Source organism: Callorhinus ursinus, unplaced genomic scaffold (assembly GCF_003265705.2).
Source record: "Callorhinus ursinus isolate GAN/ISIS: 27379988/994484 unplaced genomic scaffold, GSC_fseal_2.0 scaffold25, whole genome shotgun sequence".
Taxonomy (NCBI): Eukaryota; Metazoa; Chordata; class Mammalia; order Carnivora; family Otariidae; genus Callorhinus; species Callorhinus ursinus.
Window position 1 is genome coordinate 4319536 of NW_027397087.1, and position 20748 is coordinate 4340283.

The 20748-nt window shown below is 40.4% G+C and overlaps 1 protein-coding gene across 9 annotated transcripts in view; it reads right to left on the reverse strand.

Annotated features, from left to right (window-relative positions):
* The window catches only part of MEIS2 (Meis homeobox 2), a 203569-nt gene that overhangs the window by 5305 nt on the left and 177516 nt on the right, over positions 1-20748 (reverse strand). For all 9 annotated transcript variants that reach the window (XM_025884005.2, XM_025884004.2, XM_073876771.1 and 6 more), the window contains one exon: positions 307-365. In XM_025884005.2, the coding sequence (XP_025739790.1) occupies positions 307-365 (59 nt within the window). The remainder of the gene's footprint in view (positions 1-306; positions 366-20748) is intronic.

Sequence of the window (20748 nt, forward strand, 5' to 3'; positions counted from 1 at the left end):
ATGAGTAACACCAGAGCTCACCGTCAAACAAACTGCTTGTGGCACTAATACTCGTGCCCAATTACCAATTCAGAAGGAAAGTAAAAAGCAGTTTCAGGAGAGTCAGGGTGGGAAATCTCCAATTAGCACCAATTAGTGAAGTTGCTTCCTAGAGTGGAATTCTGGGGACATTAAAAAAAAAAACAAAAAATCCTCCCAGGATGCCTGATGGAAGCATTTATTTACCAGGCGGTGAAACTCCTAGAGTATAACTTGATGAGGATTTGTGCCTATGGGACATGAATGGAGGTACTAGTTGGAACTTGCCTGCTCGATTTGACTGGTCAATCATGGGCTGTACTATTCTTCTTCTGGCATTAATAAACCTGAAACAGAACAGAGAAGCCCAATCATCTAAGGCGGTTTCCGTGCCCCGTGAGCACTTTCGCGTGAACGCTGAGGAGAATACAACATGGTCAAACATCTCCTGAAAATTCTCAATTTTTCAACCCAAAGGCAATTTTCCCTTTCCAGCGTTCAAAAATAGTTGACTGGATCGTCTCCATCACCTCCCAACCCACTGGAGGGTGACTTGTGACAGAGACTCAGGGAAGGTGGGGAGGGTTGGGGGAGAAAAGCGTTCCTTGAGAAAATGTCTATTAATTTGCCATCGTGCTTCTGCTTCTTGAACAAGCTGGAATCTGGTTAAAGTTCACAGGCTGGAGGATTCCCCCCCTTCCCCTAAACCCCCCATCATAGGGAGATCTAGCTTCCCCTTTGCAGCTGGTCATAAATGGAGACCAGGCTCTGGCCCTGTGCTTTCACAAGGTATTGTTAGGTCAGCAAAGCCATCAATTAGGCTGTCTGAAGTTTTATCACCAACACAGCAGTAATAAGTGCTGGCCAGAAAGACTTCTGCTCTTCGGCAACTCCCGCAGTTTAAGCCTGTAAAGTTAGGGGTCATTTAGAGGTCAGTGCCAGCTGGGGGCGGCCTTTCCAGTCTAGGCTAGGACGCCCAGGGCAGGGATAAGGTAACTGCCAACCATAAACCCAGCCACCTTTCAACCCACTAGAAAGACAGAGCCTCAGGTACACATGGTTGATATTAGAGCCCAAGAAACGTTCTCAAATCAGGTGGTGGCTGAATCACAGGAATGTAAGGAGCAGCAGTTACTTCGTCTAGAAGCCTGGATCTAATTTTGTGGGAAATCCAAAAATAAGTGCCTACTTCGTGTTACTTTAATGTTTAATAATGCCCATCAAATATTCATGTACAAACAGAGTAAGATGATAAGAAATCTCCTTTATTTCTCCAAATTTAATAAAGACAAAACCATTTTCTACCATTTACAAGTTACCCTTGTCCCTGTGCATTTCATGATGCACATTGCCCGCACATTGGAGCTGATGTACAGGATTCACTTGGCTGTGCATTTTGGCGGGGGGACACGCAGGGGGGGGGCAGGATGCCTAGAAGACAGCTAGTGCTTCTTCAAAAATATAAAAATATACCCACTTACAACATTTCCCAGTATTTCTAGTCTCAAATCGTAAGTGCAGGGGGACTTCATGATTAATGAGTCCGCATGGGGCCACAGGCAGGAACTGAAAACCCATTCTTTGAAATTAGCCAGAAAAATTCTAGTGTGTGTTGGCAGCTCTGCGTTCCTAAGAAGCTGAAGTCCCTTCCTAGGAGGACAGCAGCCCACACTTTGGTCCGGCCTCCTGGGAGCACTCTAGTGGGAATACAGTTAGGCCAAAGAATAAGAGCTGCAAGAAAAACCAAAGGAGTCTTTTGCATATGGTGTTTGTTTGCAAAACAATGAACTTCTTTATTACTTAAGCAAGTATATCTCAGTTGTCAAAAAAATGCTACACCCCCTGGGGGGGGGGGGGGGGGGGGGAGAAGTGACAGGCTGTGAGAGGTGAAAACAAGAGGAGAGTTGAAACTGCACATTTATTCCCACCTGGCACTTAAGCGTCACTGAGGACTATCTGACCAGATCACAAGGCGTTCCAGAAGCATCTCTTAAATCGGAAAAGGAACTTAATTATCTACTCTTTCCCCACTGTTTTTACTGGGAACAAGGAGGACTGACCCGGTGATTTGCACCCCCAGGAAGTCTCTTTATCAGCTCAGGTTAAGACCAACTGGGAGGCTCAGGAGAGCCCGGAGAAACCTTTTCTCTCCTCCTTGAAGTTTCTAAGGGAGGACACACATGGCAGAGGTTTCACCTCTTTTTATGTGCTACTAATCCTGGTTTTGTTTTTTCCTATGGGCCAACTCTTTAGGTAAAACGAATTGCTATTTTTTCCCTTTTTAATTTCACCCTTTTACTCTTTTATTATTTACATCTGGAGGTTGTTCCCTTATTTATGTCTTTCTCTCCAGTTCCCCCAAACACTCCCTTCCTCGCAGAGCTGCAAGGCATCATGGTTCTTAGTTCTCAGCAGGAGAACTCCACACTGTCTTCAAACAAATAATTACGGGGAAGGTTAGAGGTTCACTCAAAGGTCATTTCTTTGGATACTCGTCAGAATGTTTACATTAGTAAAAACGGGGGTCCGCTCAAAAGGTTGTTCAATGGGGGACACAAAACAATGCAGGACATTAAAAAAGCATTCTGTGCGCTAGCAGGTCTTTATAGAAGCGCTGAACTTGGAAATGCCACTCCAGTCTTACATTTTCGACTAGTTACCATAGCATGGCCTGGACGTTCACTAGCAGTTATGGCGATGGCCTTTCCGTGCCCAGTTCTACTAAACAAATATGCATAGAAGCCTCTGAAGGTTTTCAACTAGATCCTTTTACAAAGGGTACGGGGAGAGTCTGCTCTTTTGACATGGGTTCCATTCAGCTTCTCTGAATTTTTGTTCTCAAACAATGTTTTTGATCCATAGGGCTATATCTTGCCAGATTCATAATTCTACCATATTCTTTCAAATCACACAGAATTTTTAAAACATATGGGCCCCAATTTTTCAGAAATCTCTTAACTTACAAACTCCTGCCAATTGTCAATGCCCCTGATTTTGGGATATCTTTTGTAAATACTGTAGATGTTATAAAAATGAACAATTAATGAGTTGACTGTGAGTTAACACTAAAAAAAAATGAGACTACCCCACCGTACTGATGATCCACAGACCTCTCTTGGAAAACATATCAATGTACATAAAATGGAGCCATTTAATTATAGATTTAAAAAAAAATCAAAGTAGGAGTAACTTTTATTTCTTTAGTATTACTAAGATAAAATTTCCAAATGCAGTCTTTCCCCAAATTACATGACATGAAATTTTTTCCACTTCCTCTGATCTATATTTTAAAATGACCTTATTCAGTGCTCAAGCAGTAAACAGAATATCAAGTTTTGATTCTACTTAAAATTTGAAGAGTCTAAGTTGAAAAACCAACTGATCTTCCATCTTTCAAGGTCCAAGCTCCATTCATATGGAAAAATGCAACTCACTGGTTCAAAGACAAAAGACTTGTCTTAAAAAGACTCAAAAGGTTTTTTGGATATTAAATGGGTCTTACAAAATAACATTTTGATGAGTTAAGTGTAAATGAATCAGACACATATGGATTAAGTTATCCTTGAATTTCACACGGGTTTAAAAAATAAGGGGAAAAGAGGGTCTTGGCAAAAACATTTTGGACTTTGCCAAACCCAAAACATTTGAAAAATTGCTGAAGACATCCAACTAACCAAAATGCAGCAAGCTGCACCCAACTTTAATGAAAACCCCCACAAGTTATTTCCAATTCAAAGACTGTTAAGTTTTTCATCTGTATCTGATATTAAAAATTTTTCTAAGTTTTAATGTCATCCCCAGAATGATTTTGAAGTTGAGGATATATAATACACTTCTTTATTGGTATAAACAATTTAACCTGAAATTACAAAGTCTTTTAGAAATTAAATAGCTCTTAAAAACATCCTGAGATTTATAAAACTTGTGTGTAAAATGTGCCATATATGATAAATGCCATAAATAAAATGTGCTAGTAAGCCTAGTGCCTTATCCAGATTTCACTTAGCAAAAATTTTCATTAGCCTCATTGTGACTTTTTTTAAGGGCTACAGATAATTCCATTAGTGACTCCTTAGGGAATGAGTACCCTAAAGTGCACTAGTTCCATTGATTTGTATTGAACACAAAGTTAGTATCCAGGCTCACACAAAGACTCTGGAGAGTATCTACTAAGACTATCTACTTTCTCACTAAATTTTATGAAAATAGAAAATGCATTAGTATGTGCGATTCTTAAAAATTATATACTGACTGTTAGCTTAAAAATAACTCAATTATAGAAATAAATTCAATGACTTTCCAAGAATCACGAGGCCTTTCCGAGTCAACTTAGAGATGAAAAAAAGAATATATTAAAAAGAATAAACCCAAGGGAGCAAAACATCATTGAAATCCCACCCTGCTGTCTTGCTGGAGAGATAGCTCCGGGAGACCTCCCCACCCCCAAACCCCACCTCAGGCCCCCCAACAGAAGAGCCAAACTTTTCAGCTTTGCATATTTTTCTGCCACTGAAATCTGACCATCGTGGTTTTTCTTTGAAAGGTTTTTCACTCCAAAGCACATTTCAGATTGATAGAAGTAGGCTTAGGTGTCATTGCTGCTTGTTGGTTGATTTCTTTTCTTTCCTTTCTCCCCCTCCCCCCCCTCCCCCCCCCCCCCCCCCGCCTTCTTTTTAAATGACTGATAAATCCCTTCTTTCTGGTTCACTAACTTCATGCCACACCTGGTAACCAACTTCTTTAGGCAGCATTCCTTTTGTTAGAAAGTACAGGCCTCTGTGGAGTCACCTGGAAGGCCGCCAGCCCTGAACGCTCTGAGGAGGAACCAGGAATCCCTGCATGGAAGCTTTTCCATGAATTGGTCCGGTCCAGGAAGGGGGTTGAACTGTTGAAGAGGGATCAGATTAACTTGGAAGAGGTGTTAGAGGCCGCTTGGTGACTGGGGACCTGTTGAAAAATGCAAAAGTTCGGCTTCTCCACTTTCCCCAGCCGTGGGACTCCTCAGGGAGGGTGCCCATTCATGAAGCTTGCTACTGGTTGGCCTCAGAAACAAGGAAGCCTCAACCCTGACAAATCAGTTCACAGGCTTCTTCACTGTTTTTCTTAGTTCACACACACAAGAAGCAAGTTTTTTTTCTCTGTGCTGTGGTTATGGCTAAGAGTGGGATTTTCTCAGTAAGATACATAAAAATGGCTCAATCGGTGAACTAAGCAGGTTTAATGTCTTTGAACATGTACTCAGGCCCATGAATGATGGGGTCACGGTGCCAACGTTAAGTTTTTCATTGATGGCCACACAAGGAGTCTTTTCTCACAGACAACTGTGAACAAAGTAAGGTAAATAAAGGAGATTCATGGGCTGCTCAGAAACACATTCACAGTTCATAATTTCCCTGAGCTACAGATTAATTTATAATTTGAGAGATGCTAGACTTATCTACAACTCCAAAAACACATGAACTAATTACTCATAAATTTGCAGTATGAACACATGCTACTAATCTGGAATCACAAACATTTTATAGCTTTATGAATATGCCCCAAGTAGTGGAAGGCTCATGCCGAACACATGAAAGGCTCTGGACGAAATTACAAGGTAGCTAATACTTTAATGACCTTCTACTATATTTTTTCAATATTCTTTTATCTAATTCTTCCCTAGAGTTACAAGGGCTTACATAGATTCTTTACTAAAATACCCTACCTTGGGCAAACCCTTCGCAAGTATTGTTCCATATTCCAGACTTCTCCATAGAACAAAGTGATGGAGAGCATGGGCTCATATTCTCTGCCCTTCACTTGCTGTGTGACCTTGGGCAAGTCTACTTAAACTTCCAGGCCTCAGTTTGTCCCCTGTCTATAATAGGGCAGTGGTTGAGCCCAGATGTTTTTGAGGATTAAGGGAGATGCCCTATGTAAAATCCTTGGCATAGCACCTGACACATAGTAAGAGCTCATTAAATGTTAGCTTACACTCAAAATGCACCTATCTAAAGTCCCCTCCTAAAGAGCTCTGTTCTCTTAAAGGTAATAATTAAGACTAGGTGGGTGACTATAAAGCAAATCCACGCTGGTTTGAACAGAGGGTGGTGATAATGTGTTTTTACCCTTACAAGTAGCATGTGTCCATGTGGTAGGGTCCAGGGCCACAGCTAATTTAAATGTATAATGCCATGGGGGGGATTTTAGACACTGGAGTAGGCAGCTGCTAGGGCACAGGGTAGTGGGACGAGCTATTTTGGAATCACACTTTCCAAAATGGTTCTTGACACCCCTGCAGGTCTAAGTGTGTTCCAAAGACCAATGACATCAACATCACCTGGAGTTTGTTAGAACTGTAGAAATCTAGTAGTCCCGGGGCGCCTGGGTGGCTCAGTCGGTTAAGCGGCTGCCTTCGGCTCAGGTCATGATCCCAGGGTCCTGGGATCGAGCCCCATGTCCGGCTCCCTGCTCAGCAGAGAGCCTGCTTCTCCCTCTCCCTCTGCCTGCCACTCTGCCTACTTGTGCTCTCTATCTCTCTGTCAAATAAATAAATAAAATCTAAAAAAAAAAAAAAAAAAAAAAAAAAAAAGAAATCTAGTAGTCCCCAGCCTGGCACTACTGAATCTGAATCAGTACTTTAAAGATCTCCAGGTGATCTATGCACATTTAAGTTTGAGAAGTCCTGCTCTAGATCACATACCACAGAAATGATCGAGTGCTCTTCCGAAGAACAGAAACCTGCAAAGATCATTTTAAGCATGAAACTTAGCTATGAAAATGCACGTGTTATTCTCTTAAATTACCTCAGACCTAAACAGTCGTTTGTTGCTCAAGGCAAGTGATCAAAAAATTTATAATAATTTAATTCATTTTTACTCCATCTGTACTTCCTAAAGGAAAAGTTTGGCCAATAACATGTTTTTATGGAAACTGTTCTTCAGGGACGGATAGGAAGAAGATGGTAGAGTTTTCTTTCCTCTTCTTCTTTTTTTTTACATTTATTTCTTTAGTGTTTGAGGGTTTTGTTTGTTTGTTTGTGTGTTTGTTTCAGAGTACACATGAGCATGTGCAGGTTTGGCATGAGAGGGAGAGAGGGAGGGAGAGAATCTTAAGCAGGCTCCGCACCCAACATGGAGCCACACTCAGTCGGACACTTAACTAACTAAGCCACCCAGGCCCCCCTACTATTTGAGTTTTAATAATAAGCATAATTATTTTTATAATTAAAAAATTTTTAAAGGTGATCTGGAGAATTTGGCATCTTATCTGAATGAAGTTTCCATGGCCAATAGTAGAGACTGTGCAATAAAAGTATTTGGGAAATGGGCGCCTGGGTGGCTCAGTCGTTAAGCGTCTGCCTTCGGCTCAGGTCATGATCCCAGGGTCCTGGGATCGAGTCCCACATCGGGCTCCCTGCTCCGCGGGAAGCCTGCTTCTCCCTCTCCCACTCCCCCTGCTCGTGTTCCTGCTCTCTCTGTGTCTCTCTGTCAAATAAATAAATAAAATCTTTTAAAAAAAAAAGTATTTGGGAAATTTTCTTTAAGATAGGAAATTATCTTGTATTTCCTTTATAATACCAAGCAACAATAAACACTCTTCCGTAAGTATAACCAGACCTGATAGCATGTAACAAAACATCCCAGCAGGTTATGATTTTGAAGAACTGTTACTCTTACAGAATGCCATCAGATTATACATATGTGGCTATTTATCAGGTACTATAAAAGTGATCCTTCAAAGCTACTTGAAAGCAAGGGAGGGGAAAACACGTACACTTCCTTAGCTATTCATATCTAGGATCTATCCTCTTAAAGATAAAATACTAAGTCAATAGACATAAGTTGTAGTATATTACCTCATCTTGTACATGATTTATGGCAGATGGAAATCAACAAGAAACTGAATTACTTTGGAAATTTTACTATTGGCATTAAAAGTCCAGATCTGTATAGTGACACACCTTACCGGGCTTCTGAGGACAACTTTTTGCAGACACGGAACATCTACAACTTCATTCAATTCTATCAGCATAAAAAGCAGGAGTCATCGTTTTCAAATTACCAATTACCCATTACCTGTTCATCTACCTAAACACGAAAGCCTGACTGGGCTTTGAAAAGTCAACCAGTCACTTGATATCAGTTACGTACACTTAAGCCAATTCTCATTATGTTCCTAACCATTTACTAATTCACTCTAAGAGGAGAAGATCTCAACAAATCTAGGATCTTTTTAGCCTTCATGATCACCTTTGATTGAAGTATTAATTCTTTATCCTACTTCTCAGTGGAAACTACCTAAGCATTAACTTGCCAGAAATGCACCAAGCTGTTTAGCAATTATGTATTAGATATGTTTGAGGAGATCAAGGTACACTCACATGCCCTCTGCTATGGATATCTCTCTGATTAGCTTGTCATCTGCTCGGAAGAAGATGTAGGCTGATTCTCCCATACAATCTAGCAGGCCAGCTGTTAGCTGCCTGTCAAGCCCTCAAGTGGACAAGTAGTCCAGGAGCAAAAATGTCACTCCTTTGATCTGGCAAGGAGCAGCTGCTGATTTATAGAGTAGGACTTTGTTCTTCCGTTCTATTTTACTTTCTTTCCTAAGGCAGAACCACAAAATCCAGGAGAAAAAAAAAAGTGCCGTTCCCAGCAACATCAACAAGCTCTGACAACTGCAACAGGGTTTTTCTTGGCCCTAACAAAGCTCTCAGGCATCTCCTTTGACGCTCACCTTTCCCCCTCCGCTCCCCCCCCACCACCATTTTTTGCAATGCGGTAGTTATTGTTTAATTCAGCTTCTGTAAATGGAATGGACTGTGGCCAGCAAGCCTGGGGCATAAACACACCTGTATGAAAGAAGCCTTATTGTAGCAACCATCTACAAGCAAGTTCGCATGAACCACACGTTCCTGAGTTCAGAAAGAATGCTCCATTTTTTCTGACAGTAAATTTTACCCTAAGTGAGTTTCTATTTTTGGAGCCACCAACCTGTGATGACCACATTTGAACTGTTTCCTCTCTAATAGCGTTGCACTCTTTAACTCAAAGAGGAAAAAAGGGTTAGATTTTTTTTTTTAAATCTGTGAGCAAACATATCCATCAAAAATGTTTATCCCTTGTCAATAATATCAATCATTAAAAGCTGAATTAAACATCCAGAAAGCTTTTAGCAAATGCAGTATCAAAGATTCCATAATGTTGATTTCATTACCACTGATTTATACTGACACAGACTTCCTGAGTAACATATAAGGGAAAAAAATCAACAACAAAATCTACATAAGCCATATGCATTTGTCTTGCTAAGAGTTAAGCTGGTTTCATACTTATGATCCTATTCTTAATGGATAAATCTGTCAGGTCAGAGATGCCCTGTCAACCAAGTGGAACATGAAACAATGTGGCCTTGAGATAAACTGAGACATCACCAGCCATATGTACAGATGTACACGTATGTGTGCGTGCACACACATACAAGTGACAATAAGCTTTGCCAGAGATTAACACCTGGGTAGGTTTTCTGTGCTACTCTGGAGGAAAGGGTGATAAAGATATATATATATATATGAAAGAGTTATGAACTGTAGGATATTTAGCCACATAGGTCACATAGGTCAAAGACAGGAATGTTGTGGGTGGGAATGCTGAAAACAAAGGAGAAAAGAACAGTTGCTAAAAAAAAAAAATCCTTGCTTCTACTTCGGTCGTGCCACACTCTAGTGTTTGCTCTCTTCTCCCCCTCTCACTTTCCAGGGGGAGTAGAGATTTTTCTCAACCTCATTTCTTGCTTTGTCCTATGCTGCCCTTCGGTCAGGCAAAAGTTACTAAGCACCCACCTCCTTGATGTTGACAGAATTGTACTAGTAGATGTTTTCGGGGTGTGTGTGTGTGTGTGTGTGTGTGTGTGTGTGTGTGTGTGTGTGTATCCCAGTAAGACACTGGGTTCCAAAGCGGGGACGATAGCGGGTAGGAAGGGAAAGCAAGGTATGGAGAAGCAGAGATCATGTAAGGCCTATTTTCATCCTTTCTCTATCCTATAAAAATTGGAATGAATTTTTTTTAAGGTCCACAGCAATCTGTACATGTGTCACGTAAAAATCTTCTACATTCTATACTTAACAAAACACAGTTTAATGATAAAATACGACAAGGTCGTATGTAATAAGAAATTACATGTAATACATAAATATATAATTATGTGACCCTCTCTCTCTCTATATTTAAAATTTTGAAAAGGCAGGTCATGCCTTTGAAGATTTTTATTCTTCACACCCACAGAAACAAACTGAAAAGCACAATTTGATAATACCTAATAATTGCAAATCAACACTGTCCACACTTGGTAAGTTAGTGTGAGAGGGTCAATTTTAAAAGTCAGATGGAGGTTAATCACTGAATTCGTGGAGGAGGAAAGCTGAACCAGATGAAAAGAGTAGAGAACACTGGAGAGGAGGGAAATAAGGAAATGGCATGCTTTTTCTAGAAACTAAGGCAGACGAGTGCCCATTTTGTGCAAGGGGATTGAATCCACACTGGCTCCTGGTTTTGGAAAAGTTGACTACAGTTAACAGACAAGCTGGTGTAAGTTCTTTATCCACCTGCCCCCAATTTTATTGAGATATAATTGACCCGTATCACTGTGTAAGTTTCAGGTATAATGTATTGGTTTGATAACCATATATATCACAAAAGGATGACCACTGGGGCATTCGCTAACACCTCCATCGTGTCATGTAGTTACCATTTCTATTTTGTGGTAAGAACATTTAAGGTCTACTCTCTCAGCGACATTCAAGTACACAGTACAGTATTGCTGACCATAGCCACCATGCTGTGCATCGGATCTCCAGAACTTACTCATCTTCCAACTGGAAGTCATACCCTTTGACCAACACCTGCCCATTTCTCCCACACTAGTGAACATTCTCGAGTGACCAACTGAATCCCTGAAATTCCTTAATAGTGGAATGATAACACAAAATACGGTGCTTAAGGAGCTATGCTGATGAGAAGGTAGAAGCTGAGAAGGTAGAAAGGTCTAATCCAAGCAGGAGAGGGAGATAAGGTTAACGGAGATTAAGGTGGTAGCAGTGAAAAGGAAGTAGGACAGGTTGCGTGGAGGGCTGCTGAGGAATTCAGCAAAGAAGAAATACAAGTAGGAAAGATATTAAGGGCATAAACCCGAGAATGTATCTTTGGTATGGTATGGTGTGCAGTTGATGAAAATTGCAAATTTAGGAGGAATGCCTATTTGTTTTGGTGAGGAGAGGCAAACTCAACTTTCCAAATGTTACCTTTGAGTGGACAGTGGGACTCTCAGGCTGAGAAGCTATGCAGGACACTCAAGACAAAGGACAAAAGAAGAGTGAAGGGTTGGAAAGAAACAATTTTACTTCAAAACCCTCTCGTTTCTTCAAAAGTCCAAAACTATATGAGTATTCCAGAGCTGTGTCACCAAGTATAATAAATGGCCTGGCTGCCTCCAAAAACTACTTCCTTTTCATATATCCTCCAGATTTTACAAAGTCTATCTAATAATGGCTGGCCAAGTCAATTGTCAGTAAGAACCGCTGTGGCCGGGGCCTTCTTTCTATGGAGTCTAGTTTGTTTTTTCTTGTACTCCTGAGATAATCTGTGTGACCAGATGTAGAGGCCAATGGTAATAAAACACTGGCCACGCTGTGGGCACAAGTTGTGCTCCACTCCACACCTAACAAGGGTAAGTTTAAGTGATAGAATTTACGAGAGCATTTTGAAAACCTGATATAAGAAAATACACATAGGACACTGTATGTTTTTAAGCAATAGCGTAAGACAATCAAGGGTAGGTTTCCTCTAGGTAGTGACAACTAATTTAGAAGAGAATTGATGGGACAAAGTGTTACATTTAAAAGGGACTCCATTAAGTGTGATGGCTTCCAAATTGTGTCCTCCTCTCAAACCATATTTTTCTTTTTAAATGGCCTTTTAAGGTGAAAAATACAGCACTTCACCCAAAATGGTGTGGAAACAAATGGTTCTCAAGTCCCTATTCTTCATCTGAGGCCAAACCACCCCAACGCCAGCAATCTAAAGCCACTTGGTGTTTGGAGGGAAGGTGCTATGCATGTGAATGTGCCCGTGGCTCTTTCATTTGTCTGTAGGGCTCCTTTTTCTAAAGCAGCAGGGGAAACTTCAGAAGACCAGCTTGTCATGCCAGAAGTATTTGGATGGGCCAGGCTCTTATCCTTCTTTCAGTTCTCCTGCTGGTTTAAAAGAAAGGATGTGGCAGAAGAAGACACATGCAGAAGGTGGCAACATACTTAGGGCCCTTTATCAAACCACTGCTTTCTTTAAATTGTAGCTTGGTCTCTTGTTTGAGAGGCTGAGATTTTAGCACTTTTAAAGGGAACCATAAGTGAGAAATCTCCTAGGTGTTAAGCTTTGGAGTGGCTTCAACCCAAAATACGAAAAAACGAGATTAAAACACAGAAAGTCAAGTAATATTAAGAGAGATCCAACAAACAAAATATCATAAATATGCATATATGTTTCAGTCTTTCTGTTTAAACCAAATGCTATTTAACCAGTTTATGTCGGCATCTAGTACAGGTGCCAAAGGACTAAAAAAATCAAAAATCTGAACAAATTTAAAGTCGTTTAAAATAAGCTATAATTCTAACAGCTATATATTTAACAATAATGTTTAAAAATTAATAAAACATATCCCATTGTGTCAAGAAGCAAAAAAATATGTATTTATGAACATATGACTTAATGTTCTCATGTTTATGATGTTCAAACACCAAAGACCAAATTCCAAATAAAATTTCCTAGCTGCTTTTCTTAATAACCGATTAAACACCTTGACTTGACAACCAGGTAGCATTCTCTATCTTCTCCAGAGATGTTGTATGCAGTCTTTCCAATGTGACGGTATTATTACCCACAAAATTTTTAGCATCATCTCGTAATCATAAAAGACATAAAATATATCTTTATAAACCACAAGAGACTCAGCAAACCAGCAGTATGCCACATCCGCTTTAGTCCTTAAATATTTTAGCTTTAGAGGGTTAGTTAGTGGATTTCCCCCTGCCCTGATTAGCAGAGAAATAAAGACCTCAACCTTTGATTCTGACATTCCACACAAAGCTATAATCTCCAATAGACAAAGACACAAACACATTGTACTGCAATTTGAAAGAATTTTAGAGCATATTCATATTTCACATCAATCAGAATTTCCCCTAAAGTGGTTTAACTATTATAAATAAAAATGATGGCATTTGAATGATCTCCATTTTCACAATAAAGATAAAGTAATATCATTGTCTATCCAAAAATAATTTAATTTAGAAATTGGTTTAAGTGCCACAGATTCTGACTTTGGAGTCTGGTAATGTACAAATAAACAAAAAGGCAAGTAATAAGTATAAAGTGGGGTGTCTGGCTGGCTCAGTCCAAAGAGCATGGGACTCTTGATCTTGGAGTCGTGAATTTGAGCCCCACATCGAGTGTAGAGATTACTTAAGATAAATAAATAAACTTTAAAAAATAAGTATAAAGTTAATATGCCGACTAACCAGGAACACACTACCCCTTCTGTCTGGGCTAGCATTTCTCCCATGGCCATCTGGTCAACACACACTCCAAAATTCTCTTCAGAGAACATCTCTTTGAGGTAACTTCCCTGATTCCAGTCTGAGTAAGAAGCACTTCCTCAGTCAGTAGCACCTATCTAATATGTGCATCATAGCATTTTTCAATACCATAGTCACAAACTTACTTGTCCAGCTTCCCACCAGATAGCCTCAGAGAGCAGGGACCACATCTCAATTCTATATTATTGAGTCAAGAATATAGTACATACTCAATAAAATGTTCGGTGAACAAATAACTGAGTGTATGAAAATAGGGTTCCTCCACCTTGGAAATAATGCAGAATTGAGGATGTAAGAGTTTGTAGGAATTTTCTTATCCTCATTTTGCAAGGGGCATAGATAGCTGAATCCCTGAGGAGCTAGGATGGGAAAGAACTCTGGCTTGCCGGCTCTGATCTGGTTATCTTTGCATTCAGAAACAACAAAAGATACAGACTAGAGGCATTAGTTTAAAGGTGTGAATCCATCTGGGCACTAGAGAGGCCAGTCATATCTTCCATGGAGGGTAAAGGAAGAGAAGGACTTGATTTGGCAGAAAGTGAGCATCAGACTTTTCTAGGCTGGGGAACAGATGATATAGTTATATTGGAGCATGGTAAGTCTGGTTGACTTGAGAAGAGAGACTAGGCTAAGAGCAATGGGAACTGAGGTCAATGAACTTTTATGGTGTGTGTGTATGTGTTGGGACAGGAAGAGTGAGTAGGAAATGAAGGAGAAAGATTTGTGAGATTCAGAAAGTAAAGGAGAATAGAAAACTTTCTTAAAATAGATTCTTTTTCATTATATTTTTCTAAGGAAGTTTTCCCCAAATTGTGCTCTGCGGGATATTAGCATCAGTAAGTGCTTCTCCAAAATTGGGGTGGCAGGGCAAATAAATATAGGGAACAAGACTAAGGGGAACAAAATGAATGCTTGGTGTTGCTGCTATGGTTATGCCACAGACTTTAATAGGCTTAAATATAAGTCTGTAAGAAGGAATGTTGATACAAATCAATTTCTAACTTTATTAAGATTTGAGGGGCACTAGGGTTCCAAGGATTTGAAAAAATGAAGCAAGATTCTGGTTTTTAACCAAAGTTGTATTTTGAAACAATTCATCAACAATTTATCAAACAATCTATTAAATAGGATTTGTCAGTTATCCTATTAAAGGACTTCCATGGTCATATTTTCCTAAGTCAGACTCTAGAGACAGAGAACCATTTCATGGGTTCTTCTTTTGTATCTTAACTGTTCACAATCCCACCTCCAAAATTACAAAGTCTGACTACTCCATAGGACTTTGGCCCCCAGAGTGTTGAAAATGGGGTTCAGAAATGGGGCTGGAAAACGTTCTTCAGAACTTTTCTATCTCAAAGACAATTTCATCATTAGACAATTTTAGGCTGGGCTGTTTTCTCTAACCTTTCCCGTTTCCTATTTTCTCAATGACCTATTACAAAAACAACAGCTATTATTTAGTATTTGGCTATAGATGGCTAAAATTTCTGCTTCAGAATGATTCTTAGACACTGAAGACGACTCTCAAGCCTAAGATCATTTTCCCTTCGGCAATCCCATCCGCATCTTTCATTAATCAGAAGGGGGACTGGGCTGTGGCCACCTGACGTTAACATGCCAGCTACAAGTGCGGGAGATTTATGTGTATGAAGGGTGGGAGATGGGGCAGAGAGAAACAGAGCCTGGAGGAGGTGGGGGGGCAGGATGTTAGGGAGAAGAAAGGAGAAGGCGACAGGGAAAGGGGAAGTGCTGCTTTGGTTAAAGTACATGGACAGACATCAAATGCCCCTCCCTCCCCTCCCCCCACCGACGCTACGCTCTTGTTTACAGAGTGTTGTACAAGTACAAAATCAGCTTTTACTTAGAACTGTGTTAAACACCACCTGCCTGCCCTCTGAACCTTGCTGTCCTGGGATGAGGTCAGCCTGGCGAAGGGCTCCAGTTCCAGAAGCAATCCTGTCATTCAGGCTAACAGCAGTGATTCACTCACAGGAGGCAAAAATGACTCAATTGTTGGGCTTTATTGACTCCAGGGAGCACAGCTACTCTATCATTACCATGGAGTGCAAACACCCTGAGAGCTCTGTTTTGGTCCACTTAAAATTACTATTTGCTGTGAAGGATTGGCAAAGCAATTCTTAAAATGATGGGGGTGAAAGTCAGGCAAGCGCCATTATGGGCTTTTCCTTCCGTTTAAGCAGAAGGAAGCAGCAGAGGACTTGTTCGGAGCCTGACCCACTTATTTAACCTTTTGTTCACTTTGCTGTATTAACATATATTAACTGGCGCTATAAGCCCTAGGGGGGATAACAGCCTCATGACCAAATTACTTCCATTTCATGGGTAACCTCTCCTTGGGTGGAAATTAAACCCCAATATAAATACATTTTAGGTCCATACAGAACTGAGGAAGAATGCCAAAAAACAAATGGTGAACAACACTCCTACAAAGACCACAGCAACGATGGAGGGGTCGGGAAAATTATACACTCGAGGAACTATTTGAAAAACCAAATAAATTTAATTAAGTAAGTTACAAAATGATTTTCCCCGTCTCTTATCTACTCCCCTTGGTTAATATCCATGACATCCTGATGTTGCATAATTGCGCTTATGGAATACTGCAGCTCAGAGCCATAATGAGCTGCCTTTGCACAAAGGCAGCAAAAGTGGTTTCCCTACAGAGTTATCTTCTCAATTATTTATACTTGCAACACTTTCACATAATGGCAGTTTTAAAATCAAACAAACAAAGCAAACTGTACAATAAAGGAAGGAGACAAGAAGGTGCAGGGACCTTTTCCTTTCGTTTTTGAACACCAGAAGGGATAGGCAAGCCACATAAAGTCAACTGAATTTGGTTCCTCAAAGTCTCAGGGGCCTTGCGACCAGACAACATCAAAGCCTCTGAGATTGCCACCTTGGTGAGGGATTAAACAAGCTCTGCCTACCTGCCTTGCTTTTAATCTGTCATATCCACATAGATAAAGGAACACAAACTTTAGGGTTTTTTCCTTTTACAACTTTGTCTTTGAAAATTCCTACCAAGAAGACCCCCACCCTCTACTCCTGGGGGGAAAAAGGTGCTAAAGTGTCAAAATGATGTCAGTGTAAACAGAAAATGGCCCCCAGGCCACGCGGAGGGCCTTGCTAGTTTTTATGATGTTTGTTTCCACTGTCCACACCTCAAAAACCCAAACACAGAAGGGAAAAAGCTACTTTGTGGTTTATGTTACAGAGGGATACACAAAATAAGACACACGGTATGTTTTAACCTGAAGGTAAAATTTAACGTTATTTCTAATATTTAATTTTGGAATCCCTTTGAAATGAACTGTCTACATCAAGTTCTGACTGACTGACTTTGTTCCTCGCACCTAGCTCGATAGCCTGGTCAGAGCAGATGCTCAATAAAAATGTTAGCTAGGTTATTTTTCCAAGTTAATCCATAGGTGTGGTTGAGGAGCTTGTATTTTAAGAAATTAAAAGTGAACATAGACTTTGGATCTGCATAAAACCTATATTTCGTTTAAGACTCTCCATTAAACAAGCATAGGTTTCAGCCTTCAGGAGGTGGTTACCATCTTGAAGTGTTATTCCTCATCAAATAATGGCCACTCATGTATCTGTGACTGAAGATATTCATTAACAATGCCGGTGTTTTAATATCACCTATTAGCCATTTCCAAAGAGCAAAATGTTAAAGCAACTATTTCCTTAAAGTTCTGCAGGGAAAGATTATAAAGACAAAGCAAATGTATAATTTAAAAACCTCAAAATTTGTCTCTTGTAATATGCCTGCATGCACATACACTGAATTCACACACACAGACTCATTTTTCATTAACGGTACCCCGGGACTTTAAATCTCTCTTGACTTGACACTCAGTTTAAAAACAAAAAACAAAAAACTAAAAAACCTTAAGGAGATGTTTTTTTCTTTGCAAGCACACAGGAAGGGTCGGAAGGAAGAAAACAAATACACCATACTCAGAGGAAATCAGACCATGACCCATAACCCACCTGAGGACAGGCTGTGGGTGGGACTGTCAGAGTTGGGCCTGAGTTGGGATCCACCATATTGTTTTGCTTCGCCCCAGGAATCAAATGAACTGGACATTGCATTGCGGCCACTGGCTGCTTCTTAACGCTCTTCTTAGCCCTGGAGAGCTAGGGTTGAGCTGTATTTTGTTGGCTACTTCCTTTCTTCTAGCTATTCTCACCTCCAAGGTCAAAGAACTCGGTGGTGTGGTGGGAGCTGAGGGATTGTGACCCAATTCTACTTATCAATCTAAAACTATACCCCACTAAAAAAATTAAAATAAAAAATAAGGGGCGCCTGGGTGGCTCAGTTGTTAAGTGTCTGCCTTCAGCTCAGGTCATGATCCTGGGGTCCTGGGATAGAGGCCCTCATCAGGATCCCTGCTCGGCAGGAAGCCTGCTTCTCCCTCTCCCACTCCCCCTGCTTGTGTTCCTTCTCTCTCTGTGTCTCTCTGTCAAATAATTAAATAAAATCTTTATAAAAAAATAAAATAAAACTACACCCCATTACTTGGCCTCCCAGCAGCACTTGCCACCTTTAATATTGAAAATGATCTTTGCAAGTGTGTACATGTGTGATAAAAGATAAAGGGTGATACCAGGAAAATGCAGATGATGGTAGATTAAAAACACATCCTTGCTGTAGGTAAATATAAGTCTGAGTGAACTTCGATGTACTGCAAATATATCCTATGATGTGCATAACGTACTTTTCAAAGACATTGATGCAATGACTAGTATGTAATTAATCTTTATGTGAGAGATTAGTTAAATGTTGAGGTCTCAAAGACAGTTGGGTAGTTTTTGTACTTTGGAATATGGGCAAGTTCCGAAGGGAAAACTCAATATTCTGTGAATGGGCTTCAGTTCATTTGAAAAGCACTCTTCTGGCAGTCAAAACCGATTTAAATGTCAGTAGATTATGGGTGGAAGTGAGTTGGTTTGGAGAGTAAAACCAAAAAGCTGGCTGGGGCTGAGAGGGTGTGACTCTTTCACCCTCTCAGTGAGGCTCCCACTGATGGGAACAAAAATGGCTATCAGTGGCTTGAGTGTAGTAATATTATAGGGCCTTCAATTCCCAAAAGTGACGGATTCATCAGAAACCTTAACCTCTATTTTTTTTTTTTTTTGCAGCTTCCCTCAACCACAGCAACAGATCCTCTCTTAGTAGTCCAGCCAATTAACCAAGCATTTAAAAACCCGCAAATCTATACCAATGGCTTTGCAAGACAAAAAGAAAGATGTGTGAAGTAAACACTTAATCATTGTAAACTCTGTGATCCAGGATGTTCAGGAGCCAAATAAGTTGAAACAGGCTATGGTTGAAAAAATTAATTTGAAAAAATCGGAAGAAATGACATTTTTCTCTCTCTTGCTGCAAGCATCCCATAGATTGGCTTTTATGTTGTAGTTCACAGAGACCTGTCCTTCAGTTTACCCTTGACTAGTGGCAAATCTGATAAGGGTTGGCACAAATATGCTGAGCCTGGTTTACAATTTGTTTTGCAACTTCCCTTCCCAGATAAACATAATCCAAGTACAACTTCTAAAAAAAAAAAGTGTTTACTTGTCCTGTGCTTACAGATTTTTTTCTTCTAAATGTTCCCTCAGGATGCTGGCTTGCAACCTAGAAAAGGCTTGGATTTCAGCTTCAGTCTCCAAGGTATTCTACTGTTCAGTCTGGTCGTGTGCTAGGAGGGAGGCTCTCTACCTTGCTGATTTAATTAACAGGATTCTTTTCATTATTATGGGGATTTAGTTTCTTCTTGCCTTTCAGTGTTTGGGAAACAGTGATTTATGTTTTATATTTTGAAGGAAAATTTATTGTTCTTTGACAGCTGAGGCTTGGTAAATTCCCAGCATCGAAGGGACCCCAGGGAGGTGTCACAGTTGCCCTGCCCTGCCCACCTAAATGCTGTCATATCAAGGGCCCCCCTCCAGAAGTGAGAAGAGCCATCAGCTGTTCAATGCCCATCCCACTCCTCCTCCCTCTGATAATTATACCAGCAGGGGTTGGCCCATTCCCATTTATGGGATTATTAGTATTAGTAGGTTGATCAGTAACTGTGAATCACTGATTCATTTAAGTGAAGCAAACAGTCCATGAATCTTTGGATTGGATTTCATGTCTTAACTAAATGCAATGCACTGAATTAAGTGGTAGACGGTGCTATACTTATTATGATGACCATGGCTAACCTCAAGATTGGGACGAATGTTCTAAATAGGAGTATGCCTGGGGGGGCAATACAAATGCATCTGAAGTTAGTGCTGCAGAAAATCTGGCAGAGACAGTCATCACAGCTCTTCTGGATTCTGCTCTTCTAGGCTACACGGTCATCAAATTCTGACTTGGAGAAAGAGTGAAACTCATAGTGAAAACTCTAGAAGACTCCTAGCAAATTCATATTTTAGGTGAAAAACTTCAGGCATCAGTTAATCTCCCCTATAACCCAAATCTCCTTTCCTAAGAGGGCTTCGCAATGCAACTTCATTCACATTACTGTAATGAACATTTGTTGAGCTAGGCACTAAACAGTGCACACATGTACCCTTTTATTTAATTCTCACAAAACCTTAAGGAGGAAGTAATATTATCAAGATTCCCATTTTATGGTTGGAGCAACTGAGATTTAGCAAAGTCCAACCATATGCCTAAAGTCACAATGTTAGTAAGCGGCACAGGTGGGACTCAGGTCCAGGTCTTTCTGACTTGATGTGTTGTACATGAATAGGTTATGCTCCCTTTCCAGCGTGTATATGCTGGCAGTGAAAAAAAGGAGTTAGAGGCTGAACAGTAACCCCCCCACCTTCCAAATTTATATGTTGAATTTCCAATTACCAGTACCTTAGAATATAACCACGCTTGGAGATAACGTCTTTAAAGAGGTAAGTTAAAATGAAGCCATCAGGGTGGGTCCCTAGTCCAATAAGACTGGCGTCCCTCTAAGAAGAGGAAGAGTCACCAGGGAGGCAGGCACACAGAGGAAAAACCATGTGAAGACACACAGAGAAGGCAGCCAGGGGCAAACCGAGGAGGCTTCTGAAGAGACCAAACC